Source organism: Populus nigra, chromosome 11 (assembly GCF_951802175.1).
Source record: "Populus nigra chromosome 11, ddPopNigr1.1, whole genome shotgun sequence".
Taxonomy (NCBI): Eukaryota; Viridiplantae; Streptophyta; class Magnoliopsida; order Malpighiales; family Salicaceae; genus Populus; species Populus nigra.
Genome location: NC_084862.1, coordinates 10,834,500 through 10,848,653, shown reverse-complemented (window position 1 = coordinate 10,848,653; position 14,154 = coordinate 10,834,500). Strand labels below are relative to the sequence as shown.

The window sequence follows — 14,154 nt, the reverse complement described above, 5'->3', positions numbered from 1 at the left end:
ATATGAAGATGCTTGCTAAAGCTTTTAAACAAAGTATCATTTATAGTAAAAAAAAAAAAACAACAACACATAGCATGAACTAAAAAAACAATTACCAAGCCTAGTCCTAGGTTCCCCAGTGGAGTCGTCATCCTGTTGCACCCTTGCAGCGGAGCGCGGCGTCGCGACGATTGTTTTCGGGGTCTTTGTTGTTTGTGTAAAAGGGAGTTGTCACCTAGTATTATGGTCACTAGGAAACCTAACTGGTCTTTTAGAGATTCTAAGGCAAAGGACTGGTTGCGTAAATGGAAGGTGTTAGCAACCCTACTACGCCTTACCTAAGGTAAGCTGCTTGGTGTTTGGTTTGTCTTATAATTGCTATAGTGTTGGTGTTTTCTAATCCCATCAGTTTTTTCTCGGTTTGATTCTAACTAAATTTATTAAGATAGAAATCCAATGAGATTCCATGTGCTTTAAAAGCTTATTTTTTCTTTGGTATTTCAAGAGTTTGCGACTCGTAAATCGCAAGGAGGAGGGATAAAAATTTAGAAATCTAGGGCGCTTTAAAAGCCTATTTTTGCCTTAGTGTTTTATACCCCCACGGCTCATAAATTGTGGAGTAAAAAATTGAAATGTCCTCAATTATAATCGAGGCTTCTTTCAATGATGTGTAATGACTTATTATTCCTAGAAAATTATTTTGGATATTTACCACTTAGGGTTTCTTTATCCAAATATTAACAGTGAATAATAAAGAAATTATTCGCAATAATATTTTGGATATTCGTCCCTTAGGGATTTTTTTATCCAAACATTAGCGGTGAATAATAGATGAATTTCCCCAAAATAAGATTTTTATATTTTTGGAATATTGGCCAATACCCTTTAGAGTTTTACAAACATGTTGTAAAATCCAGAAATACAAGAAAATAATATTTGTTATGTTTAAGAAATCCATGCGAAAACACATTTTCAAAACTTCCAATATTTTTTGTATAAAAAAAAGAGCGTTCAAAACATGTTAGGGTATTAACCATATGCAACACACAAGAAAACAAATTTTGATATATATATATATATATATATATATATATATATATATATATATTTGTCGCAGTTGCGTCGAAAACCGGGTATTTTATTGGTGTGTGTGTGTGTGTGTGTGTGTGTGTATATATACAACATAAAAAAATTCAGACTTTAAAATAAATATTCCAGAAAATAAATCTCTTTCTCTTTCTTTTTTTTTTTTTAAAAAAAGTAAGTCTGGCTTGACACAAAAAAAGGGGCGCAATTATAGTTCAAAGAAGACTGGCGAATACTGTTCAAGTGAATTAATTCACTTGAACAGTGCAACACACAAAACAGAAAAATACATGCTGCAACGTGAAGAGAAAACAGACCTGGGAACGAAAGCGAAGAAGCTGCAGCAATGTTGAAAGCGTGATGGTTGATCCGTGTTCGTCTGTTTCAAATCTTTTAAAAAATGAAGCCAAGACCACCAGGTAGTCTCTGCTGGTTTATGATTTCTCTTCTCTTTTTCCTTTTTTTCTCTTCTTTCTCTTCTACTGTCAATCTTCCCAACCTCACAGTAACACTGGCGAATGAAACAAACTTTCTCTATTATCTGTGTTTTTCTCACCTACTGTTTGCCTCAATTCGTATTTTTTTTTCCTCTTGTCTTTTTTTTTGCTTGTTTTTCCTGCCCTTTTTTTTTCTTCTCCCCTTTCTAGGTCATTAGAGGGGCTTATATATAGTCTAACATATCTCTATTTAGGAAAGATTTAATGTATTAATTTTAGGATGCAAATCCCTACTGATTTGTAGTAACATATCTCTATATAGTCTCCCCTTTCTCACGACAGGAATCCTTGCTTTCACACTAGATTTCAAACAAGAATATCTTGAGCTTCTGATATCGAAATCAAGTAATTCAAAAGCTCAAATTCATCTACGTGTCCTGGACTACAACTTTGATGCAAGATTCAAAGTGAGATAAAATTGTTTTAGATAACAGAATCTGACAGGGATCTGGTTGGTCAAAAAGATTTTTTTGATTTGACAATGCTGAGCATTCAAATCTGACAGAGAGTCTGCCCTAAGATCCCTAGTTTTTATTGGATTTTTTTTTATATAAAAAAATGGCTCTTTTGGCCAAATATAAAAAAAAAAGGGAAAGAGCTAGCTTTTGTTTCAAAAAACTTATTATCCTTTTTTATTATTAACCTCGGAATGATATCTTCAACTCTTATTTTCTTATGCTTATGCTTAACATAATTTTTAAAGTCCTTTAAAGATGGTGGTATTTTTTTCAATTATTATAGCCACTTGGAATGATTCACTTAGTAACATACCTTCAGCATGAATATCATGTAAGATAAGTTGAAATTCTTGAACTTGGCTCATAACAATTCTTAAATCAACCATTTTGAAATTTAAAAACCATTTTGAAATTTAAAAATTTATTGACTGCGAATTTTTTTCATATGGGCATCTTCAGCCTTGATTGAACTACACACATCATATAATGTATTGTCTATTCCAATTAAAATGTAGTTTTTGCAAACAAAATCACTATGACTCCATGCATCCATGGCTGCCACAATAATGGGATCAGATTATTATTTGGCAACTTTGACTCTTTCTCGGTCAAGAACTTTATCAAGTTCAAGGTGGTCAAATGAAATAATTTTTTTTTCTACCACTTGTTAAAGTTCAATCCATTGAGTTTTTCAAGTATCTTATTAAGCATAGTAGAAGATGTTGTGAAATCTTCATAAGTAGTACTTGTCGAAACTACATTGGTTGGGACAACCAATTCTTGAGTTAAAGTCATCATAAAATCTATATAAAAAAAGTAATAACCATATATTTATAAATAAGTTTTGGATCCTCACATGAAAATAAAAACATCTAACATAAAGCTTGTAAAGCAAGTAAACAAACAAAAATATTCCAACTATACAAGATTAAATAAATACTTTAATATTATTTTAGTTCTTTTAAACATGCATCATATCATTATAATTTAGAATAAAAACTAAATGATATGCATGAACATACAAAAAAGCATACACTAAACAAAAACAAATTTTTAGATGTTTGGGGAAAAAATATGACATGCATCATGCATAGAAATTGCTTTAAATGGAATAAATATATCATACAAGATTGTGAAATTACATGTATAAACTAAACAAAAAAAATACAAAGAATAAAGCCTTGAGATTGTAATCCAAAATAATTAGACAAGTAAGCTTTGATGTTTAGTTTATCATAAGAAAAACATTCTAAATAAATTATATGTTCAAGGAAACTCTAGTGTTCATACATGTTGAAACTATAAGCATGCAATTTTATATATAATGGCAAACTTGTAAATATTATAAAACATATAAAGCTTTTCAAGATTTCATTACTCCTTACTTGGTGCAAATGATATTTACAATAAGCTTTTTAAGATTCTAACAATATCACATTGCTTAAATGGACTTCTAAAAACCTCTAAACAATGTTTACGAACCAAAAGTAATGTAACTGAGATATCTCTTAACAAGGATGGACCTAACATCTATATTTAGGAGGAAAATCAAAACTTAAAACAAAGCTAAAAAGAGGAGAATACATTAACAATATGACACCAAGAAGAGTCTAAAAATTCTAAAAAATGGTGTAGAAAACTCTTTTTTCACACCCTCTCTATTTTTATAGTGGATTTTGGAACCAAAACTAATAAAAAATTAATTTTGATATTTACCTGGATTAATTCCCAACATTACCCGCTTTGATTACCTGTCATAAAATCAAAATTAAACCTAAACATTTCAGCTTTAAATTTGATATTTTTTAGTTGAAAAAAATGTTTAGGTTTTTAAAAAAAAAACTCTTTTGAGAAAACAATACTCAGATTCATTTGTTGAACTAAACAAAGCAAGGGGCAAGCAAAAATAGTTTTTTTACATGTCAAAGAATTATTTTATAATAATAAATTCAAATCCAAGACTAAAATAGATTGAGGCTCGTGGGTTAAGCCTGAGCTAAGTGCACACTTATGATTTAAAGTCATACCATATATTTGAGTTATTCATAACTCTTCAACTTTCTATTAAATAAATTATAAAAAAATTCATACGTGAAATAGAAGGTTTTATGTTTCACAGCAAACATGTCAATCAAAAATTTAACTTATTATTTATCTATAATTTATTTTAATTATGTTGTTAAATAATTTATATAAAAAATAATTTTCAATCAAGTTTTAATTCAAAAAAGAAGCTGGATCCTTTGGCTGGTTTGTTAAACAATGACCCAGTGTTGCTCAGGGACCACTAACCAAAGCATGCACATAATCAGCTTGTTCCAAAAATTGAAGAATTAATCATTCTCTAGGTCAATCACTCGAAAAGGCTTCGTCCAAAACCACAACATCTCTATCCTCCACATCAATATTGTCAATGAGATTGCCCCTGGAAGGCTGGTACTGCTACTGCTTCAGATTCATTCCCCTCTATCACCACCTTCTTGTAATCTATGGTGTCCGTTTGCAAAGAAACAATCATAACAAGACCATCGTCAGTTCCAACCTCCAAATCGTTGTCTCTCAATTTCATTTTCTTGGTGCTTCGACTCGATTCAGGGTTTTCAGAGTTATCAGTCTCTCTACTGGGGAGAAAGCCTAAAAAGCATTTGGAATCCATGATTAATGGTATCTTCTTTTTAAAAAAAAACTTTCTGACGACAGTTATAACATTGAATTTTGAATATTGGATGATGAGAGAGGAAGCTCATCCATTTTACTTGAATTGTTCATCTTTAAGGTTGTAGGCTGTGTTTGATACTCGATGCTTGAGCTTGTGGCTAAATTAGTGGGGGAATCAGAAGGCAAAGAAGATGAAGTCAGGTCATGTTTAGGCGAGGAAGAGATGGCTGCGGCAGGCGAAGGTGTGATGCTTGCCATAGCTGAACAACTATCTTGCCCTGGAGATGAAATGGAGGGATTATGATTGCTAACTACAGAATTTGCTGCCACCAATTCCAATATTTTTATTCTTTTGGAAAGAAAATGCAAAAATAGTGCTCATCAGTTGAAACCAGCAAACCTTTTTCTCTGGAATTGGAAAGCAGACACGAAGGCATTTGGTAAATATTTTGGCCCATTAGAATATAGGAACAGGTAGAAAATGACATCAAAAGAAGGTTCTGAAACTTGGAGTGGTTTTCTATTCTTCAACAAAACTACATTGAAGATTTTTGTGAGTTCATCTTATATCACAGTTAAAGCTTCTACACGGAGGTAGCTGTTATTCATGTCAAATTATCTAAAATAGCATGAAGACGCAAGTTTGAGTTCATCTTACCGACTTGTACTCTAAGATAGTCAAAAACGTTGGAATATCTGTACACTGTTCTATGGTGTCATATGCACGCACACATCTGCCATGGATATGCACAAATACATAACATAAACCCATATCCCCATTGAGCACCAGTCAACGTCTTCGAGCTGTGTATGCAATCTTAGCAGCACTCATCTCTGCTTGCTTCTTTGTTCTTGCTTCTTTTCCAGTAAAACTCACTCCATCTATCTCCACTTTTGAAATGAAAGTAGGCGCATGAGCTTCACCAGATTTCTCTGTAAAATAAGTTGGTGAACCACAACCTTCTCTCCGAGCCATCTCTTGTAAAAGATTCTTATAACCAGACTCATCCTAAAAAAGAAAACAATAAATTACATAAAGAAGTGTAATCATGTGTCTAAAAGATACAAACACAAAAATTGCAAGCGTAACCAACAGATTTTTGCATCTCCACAATGAGTTGATTTAGAAAAATAACCTCTTCAACTCCATTTGGCGACAATGACATCATAGCAGCTTTTGCAGCTGCATTTTCAGCTTTGTTCAATGTGGGAAAATATTCCCGACTCTCATAGGTTTGTCCGTTTACAGTGACCTTGCACTTAAATTGAATAGCATGAGGAAGACCCACACGCTCACAAGAATACACAGGTGGACTGAAATTTCTCTTTTGAGCATAGGTTTGCAGCTGGTTTTTAAACAAGTGCAGCATACCTGTAAGCCAGGAGAAAATTCAGATGCATGTGTCAAATACTGACTTGTCATGAAAGCACAAAATAAACAGGGGCGTTATTGAAGACACAAAATAAGGTGATTCAATATCAAGTTTCCATGGTTAGTTGATGCTACTACCTTCTTCAATCAGAATTCAGTTTCTCATTTGCTGCAATAACTTGGCAACCAACAGTGCGTTAAATATAAAAGTCCCTCCTTTCCCCTTTTATACTATACAATACAAACCTATAAGCTACCAATAAATTAAATTACCCAATTACAAAACAATGATTTTGATTGCAGGCAGCAGATTCTCAACAGCCAAGCGAGGCACAACTGAGTACAGAGAAAATACAATAATAATAATAAACAAAGAAAAGACTGATAGAACAATTGAAGTAGAAATTCTTATGTTTTCCTCCATTCTATATTCCCAAAAAAAGTATTGAATGAGACACAAGGGAAATAGACACAAGAGAAGTTATGAGAGCAAGCTTAGTAAGCATCTTAAAAGGACTTCCTCTAGTTCCATTTGTTGAGATTTGGGCATGGGGAAGAGTCCATTCACCACAAGTATGGCTGGAAAGCAAGATTCGCGATCTAACCCATCTTCAACAATCAAGAATTTTCATAAACTCTGTTATATATGGCAGCTCAGCCATGTGGTTATGGTTAGTATTTAGTTCCTTTCATTTTTCTCATAAGCTGAATACGAACAATTTTTTTTTTTTTTAAAGGAGGTTGGTTAATCTTTTGACGCCATAGAGACAACTGATTTAGCAAAAAAAATTCTAGATGCTGTGTATATAACCTGTTTTCATGCCTGTCAATTTAGAGAGGAAAACCTATTGTTTCCATAACAAATGGTTGCCGTTTTGGAATGCAACCATGAGTATCAAGCACACCCAACTGACTCCACTCCAGCACGAAGAAACGGCAATGATTTTGTAAGGAAAAAAAAAATCAATACTAAATTTGCTCTCACCTCCAAAACTCTCATCAGTCTTGGCAACTGCCCCGGATTTATTTGACAGGGGAGTTGGATTTGTTTTTGACAGGGGAGTTGGATTTTCATGAGATTGACGAGTATTCTTCCCAGCAGTTGGATTTGCATTTGACAGGGGAGTTGGATTTTCATGAGATTGACGAGTATTCTTCCCAGCAGTTGGATTTGTATTTGACAGGGGAGTTGGATTTTCATGAGATTGACGAGTATTCTTCCCAGCGCTTCCACCCGTACTGCCTGCAGAAACTTCAGCATAACATCAGTTTATTAATTTCTTGATGCAGAGTAAATAAGCATAAGCAACACTAGAATGATTTATCATAAAAAGCTTCATGATTACAGGCATCAATCAATCATTCAATACATTCTATTAACAAAAACAACATTAAAATGATAATTAATTAATCTAAATATAAATAAATTATAATAATCAAATGTTATTATGCAAGCATTGATTCTTAATCAGGCATTAATTTACGAAGTAATTTCATTACATTAAAAGAGACAAAATTACGACTTCAATTACCAGAAAGGGGGGAGGAGATGAGGGAGAAGTGGTCATAGGCGACTTTAGCGGCTTCGCTTTGAGCTTTCTTAGAGGAAGAAGAGGGAGACGGAGAGGAAAAGGAGGTGGCGTTGACGGTGACAGTGGCTGAAAAGAGAGGGCTGTGATCTTGCCCTTGTTTAGTGACTTGATAGGCAGGCAACTCCCATCCTCTCTGCTGGCACATTGCTTGAAGATTTGATTTGTACATTGTAACCAGGCGTCCCTTGCTCTCTGCTTCTTTTTAATGGCATCGGCCTCTGCCTCTGCCTCTGCCTGTGAGTGATGCAGTTATATAGAATGCATCAACACACGTGCACGTGTTGTGCGACTTCTTGTCAGTTAATTAATTTCCTTAAGGTTTCTTTTTCTTTACTTTTTTTTTATTCTTATTCTTATTCTTATTCTTATTCTTTTCTCGTGATTTTCTAGAGAAAATGTCAAGAATCATTCCTGCTTGCATTTGCTCATAAGATAAGGGTGATAAAAAAAATTAAATTAATATTTTTATGTTTTTAGATTATTTTGATAAAAAAATTAAATTAATATTTTTATTTTTTTGGATTATTTTGATTTTCTGATATTAAAAATAAATTTTAAAAAATTAAAAAAATATATTATTTTAATATATTTATAAACGAAAACACACTTTGAAAAATAATAACTAAAATATTATTAAACACCCCTGAGAAAAACTTGAGATGCTACATCTATTTATTTTTACTTGATTGTTCTATTCCCTTATTTAATTATTTTTACCAATAATTATATTATACATCAAAAAAACTTGGGGTGGAAACAAGCGAATCAACTTCAAAAGTAAGGTGCTTCAAAGGCGAGGTGGAGACAAGGATGTGAAATTGAAGGGACATCATTTACTACTAAATAATTTTCTTCTGAAATTTTCTTCTAGATTAGGTGGGGATTTGTTTTTACTATTCAAGATTAGTCGTACAATTAAAAGAAATTTGTTGATCAAAATCATTAAGAGGATCTAATTCATAATTTATTATATTTAGCAAAGATATTAGTGGCAAATTTACTTGAGGAATCAATAAAAGCATCAATCTAAATACATTAACATCCACAAAGTTCACTTGAGTGCATAAAATGGTAATGGCATTGATTCATCACAAGGTACGCTAAGCAATTTGATGCCTTTCAAAGAACATGAAAAAAGGAAATGGAAAAGAATAAATGTTAAGCCACTATCTTAACAACTAGTGGTATCAAAGTTTATCTTGAACTTGAAGTAAATAATTTGATTTAAAATAATAATAAATAAATAAAAAGATATATATATAATGGAATTAAAGGAAACAGCAGCAGCCGCAATGAAAAATAGTATCAGTTGCAAAACTGTGGAAGGTTTGAAGACTGAAAAACATGTTAAACATGTGATTCATGTTTGTCTTAAGAACTAACTGCAAATATTTTGTTAATTATATCAACAATATTCTTTTCTTCTATTTTGTCTCAAGAGTGAGCCACTACATAAATAAAAAGAAATTAAATAAGAAATAAGGTATACTAATCAAAGTTAATATAAGCTCTAGATTTAGAAAAGAAATCTAGATTTAAAATAAATTTAAAAAGGTAAAAAAAATCTAAAAATATGATATTTGAAAAAGTTTATAAATTTTTGGAAAACAGTATTGAAAACTCTTCCTTCACTCCACCCTCTTTTTATAGTAGATTTTTAAACCAAAACTGATACAAAAATTAATTCTCACCATTATTGGCTTTGATTACCCTTCATAAAACCATTATTAAACCTCAATATTTTAGCTTTAGATTTGATTGTTTTTTAGCAAAAAAACTTGAGAGGTTTAAAAATACTCTTTTGAAAGAAACTGATCAAATTCATGGGTTGAACTGAATGAAATAATAGATTGCAAAAATAGATCTTTAAAGGTCACAAAAAAACCTAAAGACCCTAGCTCGAGTAGAGCCTAGCACTTGCATATAGGCTAAACCCATACCAAATTGCTTAGGTTTATTTATGTCCTTACAACTTCCCCTTAAATAGACTTCAAGACAACCATGTATATTTTCTATGTGAGATATAAGTTTTTGGGTTTTAATAAACATGTCAGCCAAGGGTTTTTAGATCAATTTTCTATTCACCCATAATATGTTTTAATCACGTTAATGTTCTTTATTAAAGAACTTTTGTAGAAAAATAATTTTCAACAAAGTTTTAACTCTGAAAGTGAGTGAAACTCACTTTAAATCTAAACTCACATATGTCCATTAACTATATTTTATTAAAAAAACTCAATATTCCCTCACATCAATGAAATTATCTTACTAGTATAAAAGATTCAAATATATATAGAGATATAATGATTTGGGGAATCATTACAAAAAGATGAGTAGTTTTTAGCTTTGAACATTTATTAATAAAATACTATTAGATTTACTCGGTTAAATAATGAATTTAATGTATTGAATTATTCGGCCTTTTGTGTAAACCAATATAATATCTTTCACATGGTTTTTCATCTAGATATTTTATTTTATTTTTCACTGTTGTGTTTATTTTAGAATTAAACAATTCTTGGATTCATGACTACTTTAGGGAATTCATCATTTTATCAAAATTTTCAAAGAAATGACCATATTGATCACTCATATAGGTAATCTTTCATTAAAAGTATTTCTATATGCTTCATATGGCATACCAAGATATAAAAATTATCAAAAACATAGCACACCCTTTATCACCCTATAACTAGTGCATGTTTCATTATATAAATAAACATGAAATAATATTTTCTGAGTTCTACTAAAAACGTTATATGACTTAGTTTTAGATCTTAGAATCTTTGATAAATTAGGTATGGTTACCATTATTATATATATATTTTTTTTTATCTTTAAAGGTTTAAATCTCATTCCCCTCGATGAATTATACAAAAGTTCTCTCGATAAACCTTTTGTTAGCAAATCTAATAAATATTTTCTTTGAATTTACATAGTTAATGAAAATAATTCAATTTAAAAGCAAGTGTTTAACAATATGTGTGTGTGTGTGTGTATGTTATACACACTACTTTGTGTCTTTCTAATTGCAGACTAACTATTGCAATTGAAACAAATTGATAACATTAGTTTTGCTCAACATGGAATATCCTCTAAGAAATTCTGAAGTCACTTAGCTTGCTCTTTAGATTTATCAAGCACAATAAACTTCAATTTCATCATTCATCTTGTGATGGAGTTTTCTTAGATGATTTTCATGACATAATTGGGCCATCAAATGTGAAGATATATTAACTAATGGATTTCAAATCCTTAATATTAAATATTTTTTGGCATCACTATACCCTTCTAGTAGCGTTAGGTAAATAATATAGTGTAATCTATAGTCCAAAGTATATCTCAACTACTTCAGTATCCCTTTTATTGCTTTTCAATGATTCATACTCTGATCATTGGTAAATCTACTCATTTATGAATCGAGTAAGCAACATCAGGTCTTGTACAATTCATGATGTACATTAGGCTTTTTAATTTTTTTAAAATATTCTAATTAGTTTATTCTCTTATATCTATATTAAATAGATGTAAACTTATGTCAATTTGTATTTTAACAGTGCTAATTGTCATACCCCGACATCGTGGCGACCGATTAAAAAAAATTATCTCGATTGGAAAATGAACATATATCTGGCATCTTGTTCTTTTAGGGGAAAATGTCTTGTTCAAGGAGTTGCCATCTAGTATTATGGTCACTAGGAACCCTAACAGGTCAACAGAGATTCTATGATACGGGACTAGTTACGCAAAAGGGAAGATGTTATCACCCCTTAAGCATTCTACCTAAGGTAGGCTGCATTGCTGGTTTTGTCTAAAATTACTAAGAATTTGTTCTTCTTTTTCCTTTTTTTTTATTCTTCCTTTATGTTCCTGACTCTAGCATCAGTGAACAATTCCTATGAATATTTCCAACTCTGGTGTTGGTAAATATCACACAAATCCAAAAAATACGATACTCCTGACTCTAGCGTCAGTGAATATTTTCGCAAAAAATGAATTTAAAGAAGAAATTTTCTATGTCATTTTTTTCTTGTTTATCCTTTATTATTATTTGCCCTTTTTAGATGGAAGTAAAAAAATATTGCACGACATATTTGCATTTAACAGTAATAGTCCACAGATTGAGCACATCTACAAAAAATACAAACACAAAGAAAAAAATAAAACAAACTACGAGGGGCCCACAGATAAATCAACAAAGGCCCCAAATATTTTTGGAATTTTTTGTTATCGAAAAGGGGTTTGTTTGGTCAAATATCAAATTAGAATGGGCATAAGTATTATGACCAAGGTATAAGGGTGTGTTTTTCCAAGCACACCCTTAGCCAACACAATTTGGGTTGACTCGGCCTAAAGCCCAGACCCGGCCCAATCTTTTTTTTTCTTTTTGGCCTGGATCTAGCCCAGCCATGCGTGAAAGGTTTACGCATGCAAGCAACAGTAACCAGTTAATTATTTTAGCAAGGAAGGAAGGAAACTTACCTAGACGTGGAGCTATTGGAGGCGAAGTCGAAGGAGACTGGGCTAAAAAGAAAAGGTTGAGAGGGGCGGCGGCTAGTATAGGGTTCGCCATCCCCTTATTTTTTTTATGTTTCTCTCTTTTAGGGTTTCTGGTAATGGCCTCCTTTTGGGGTCTCTTCTTTTAGGGTTTCTCTCTAATCGTCCTCCTCTTTTCTGCATACACTGAGATCAATATTTATAGTGCAAGAGTCTCTTCACATATGAGAAACCAAGTTTCAATCAAACTCATTCTCTTTTTTGAAGTTTGAATTTGATTAAGAATCAAATTTGAAAGCGGATAACTATCATTATCTTGAAGACAAGGATTATCTTGAAGATAGGAATTATCTTGAAGATAAAGATAGAATGACAAAAGCACAATGTAGTCCTTAATTTTCACGCAAGTTGACAAATCACACTTTTCATCAAAATAAATCTCTGATCTTTTAATTTTACATTTGAAACCCTATAAAAATTAAATTTAAAGTCAATGGGCCAAAATTGGGTTACAACAGTTGCTCTCTCTTTACAATGCTTATGGTGCAAATGCATTAGAAAATTTATTTTCTTTTAACTTTGTATAGTAAGTTTAGTAAAGAAGAATAATTGTGAAAACCCTTCCCTCTTTTTTTTTGTTTTGTTTTTTGTTTTTTTAGAAGGGTCTCATTGTAATGGGTGACCTACCCAAGTAAAAAAAAAATGAGGGCTCGAAGGCGCACTCAAAAGGATGGTTGAGGGCTCAAAGGCACACTCAAAGAAGGTGAGGGTTCAAAGACGCACTCAAAAGGATGGTCGAGGGCTAGAAGGCGTACTAAAAAAAAGTGAGGGCTCCAAGGTGCACTCGAAAAGCCGCGAGGGTTCACATGCGCACTTAGAAAGAAGTGAGGGCTCAAAGGCGCGCTCGAAAAGAACCGAGGGCTCAAAGGCGGGCTCGAAAAAGGGCGAGGGCTCAAAGGCACGTTTAGAAGGAAGCAAGTGCTCAAAGGCGCGCTAGAAAAGAAGCGAGGGCTCAAAGGTGCGTTCGAAAAGAAGCGAGGGCTCAAAGGTGTGTACGAAAGGAAGCGAGTGCTCAAAGGCTCAGTCGAAAAGAGGTAGGATTAGGAAACGTACTGCCTCAGATGGTCGAGAAAGGTGGTGGAAAAATACAAAGATTTTTTTTTAACAGCCTAATTCTCGTGGGCGGCCTGCCCAGGTTAAAATTTCTCAAAGGTGAAAATTTTCCAAAAGTGATTTCAAACTTGGCCATTTCAAGGTGACCTTCCATTTGATGGATCTCGTCAGAGATTTCACTTGCGAAATTTGCAAAACTCGCTGTCCAATGTCTCAAAGTTTAGATGATATGCATGCATTTTTACTTGATTTGAAATATAGGCCCTTATTTCTTCTTAATCTTCTTGTTTGCTTGATTGATGACGACTTGCTATCTCTGATTTGGGTCACCTTCGTTGTTTAGATTCTAGCCTACTCGAGTTGGCCCATGTAAGTCTCTTCCAAAATTCATTTACACAACTTAGCCTTTATGGTGTCCATCATGACCTACTTGCTTGCTAGAGATTTTTCATCACATCAAATAATTTGATAGGATCATTCATTAATCCTCGTCTCACTTTTAAAAACATTTGTTGTCACTTTCTAAAGGGATCAAGCTGCCTTTTATAAACCAAGATGCCCCCTTGTCTAGTCATAGGAAATGTTCATCTCTTTTTTCTAGAAAGGATTGAATTTTCTTTCTAAACAAAATGTTGCCCCCTTGTACTAGTCATTGCTCTTAGGTGTGCTTTGTCAACAACTCTGCCAAATAATGGTTTTTTTAAGCGATCATTTTCACATTTCTCTCATTTTCATTTTGGTGAAGGAATATTTGTCTAGAATGAATCTTGAAATCTTAATTTTGCATTTTGAAAACAAAACTTGTTTTGATGTAAATTTAAAAGCATTTGCTTTTGAAATCTTGCAACTCCTTGGTTTTTTCTTGGAAAAGAGATTATTTGCTCTTATATTTGGCAATATTG

The 14,154-nt window shown here is 32.6% G+C and overlaps 2 protein-coding genes and 1 long non-coding RNA gene across 4 annotated transcripts; 1 reads left to right on the top strand and 2 right to left on the bottom strand.

Moving 5' to 3' along the window:
• Window positions 1-4,207: 4,207 nt before the first annotated feature.
• Window positions 4,208-5,166, bottom strand: LOC133668774 (uncharacterized). The gene is made up of 3 exons (XM_062088772.1): window positions 5,079-5,166; window positions 4,777-4,956; window positions 4,208-4,654 (listed from the first exon to the last, which is right to left on the bottom strand). The coding sequence occupies exons 1-3, from the start codon at window positions 5,164-5,166 to the stop codon at window positions 4,431-4,433; spliced, it is 492 nt and encodes a 163-aa protein (XP_061944756.1). The 3' UTR covers window positions 4,208-4,430.
• Window positions 4,544-5,467, top strand: LOC133668775 (uncharacterized). Its single transcript, XR_009833795.1, has 2 exons — window positions 4,544-4,684; window positions 4,797-5,467. It is a non-coding gene; the product is annotated as an uncharacterized LOC133668775 (long non-coding RNA).
• Window positions 5,243-7,884, bottom strand: LOC133668772 (double-stranded RNA-binding protein 1-like). Of its 2 annotated transcripts, none has more exons than XM_062088768.1 (4): window positions 7,583-7,884; window positions 7,036-7,302; window positions 5,815-6,050; window positions 5,243-5,687 (listed from the first exon to the last, which is right to left on the bottom strand). In XM_062088768.1, exons 1-4 carry the CDS (start codon window positions 7,809-7,811, stop codon window positions 5,469-5,471), a joined length of 951 nt encoding a protein of 316 aa, XP_061944752.1. In that variant the 5' UTR covers window positions 7,812-7,884; the 3' UTR covers window positions 5,243-5,468. The 2 variants fall into 2 exon arrangements, with proteins under 2 accessions (XP_061944752.1, XP_061944753.1); XM_062088769.1 differs by having other exon boundaries at window positions 7,036-7,293; window positions 7,583-7,883.
• Between the last annotated feature and the right edge of the window lie 6,270 nt (window positions 7,885-14,154).

Excerpts from the sequence above, each read along its gene's own strand:
- LOC133668774 (XM_062088772.1), bottom strand. The coding sequence starts at position 5,166 with ATGTCATTTTCTACCTGTTCCTATATTCTAATGGGCCAAAATATTTAC. Across the intron at positions 4,957-5,078 it reads TTCCAATTCCAGAGAAAAAG|GGCAAGATAGTTGTTCAGCT; the intron begins GTTTGCTGGTTT and ends TTTCATCTCCAG. Across the intron at positions 4,655-4,776 it reads CTTAAAGATGAACAATTCAA|GCTTTCTCCCCAGTAGAGAG; the intron begins GTAAAATGGATG and ends AATGCTTTTTAG.
- LOC133668772 (XM_062088768.1), bottom strand. The coding sequence starts at position 7,811 with ATGTACAAATCAAATCTTCAAGCAATGTGCCAGCAGAGAGGATGGGAG. Across the intron at positions 7,303-7,582 it reads CATCTCCTCCCCCCTTTCTG|TTTCTGCAGGCAGTACGGGT; the intron begins GTAATTGAAGTC and ends GTTATGCTGAAG. Across the intron at positions 6,051-7,035 it reads GACTGATGAGAGTTTTGGAG|GTATGCTGCACTTGTTTAAA; the intron begins GTGAGAGCAAAT and ends CCTGGCTTACAG.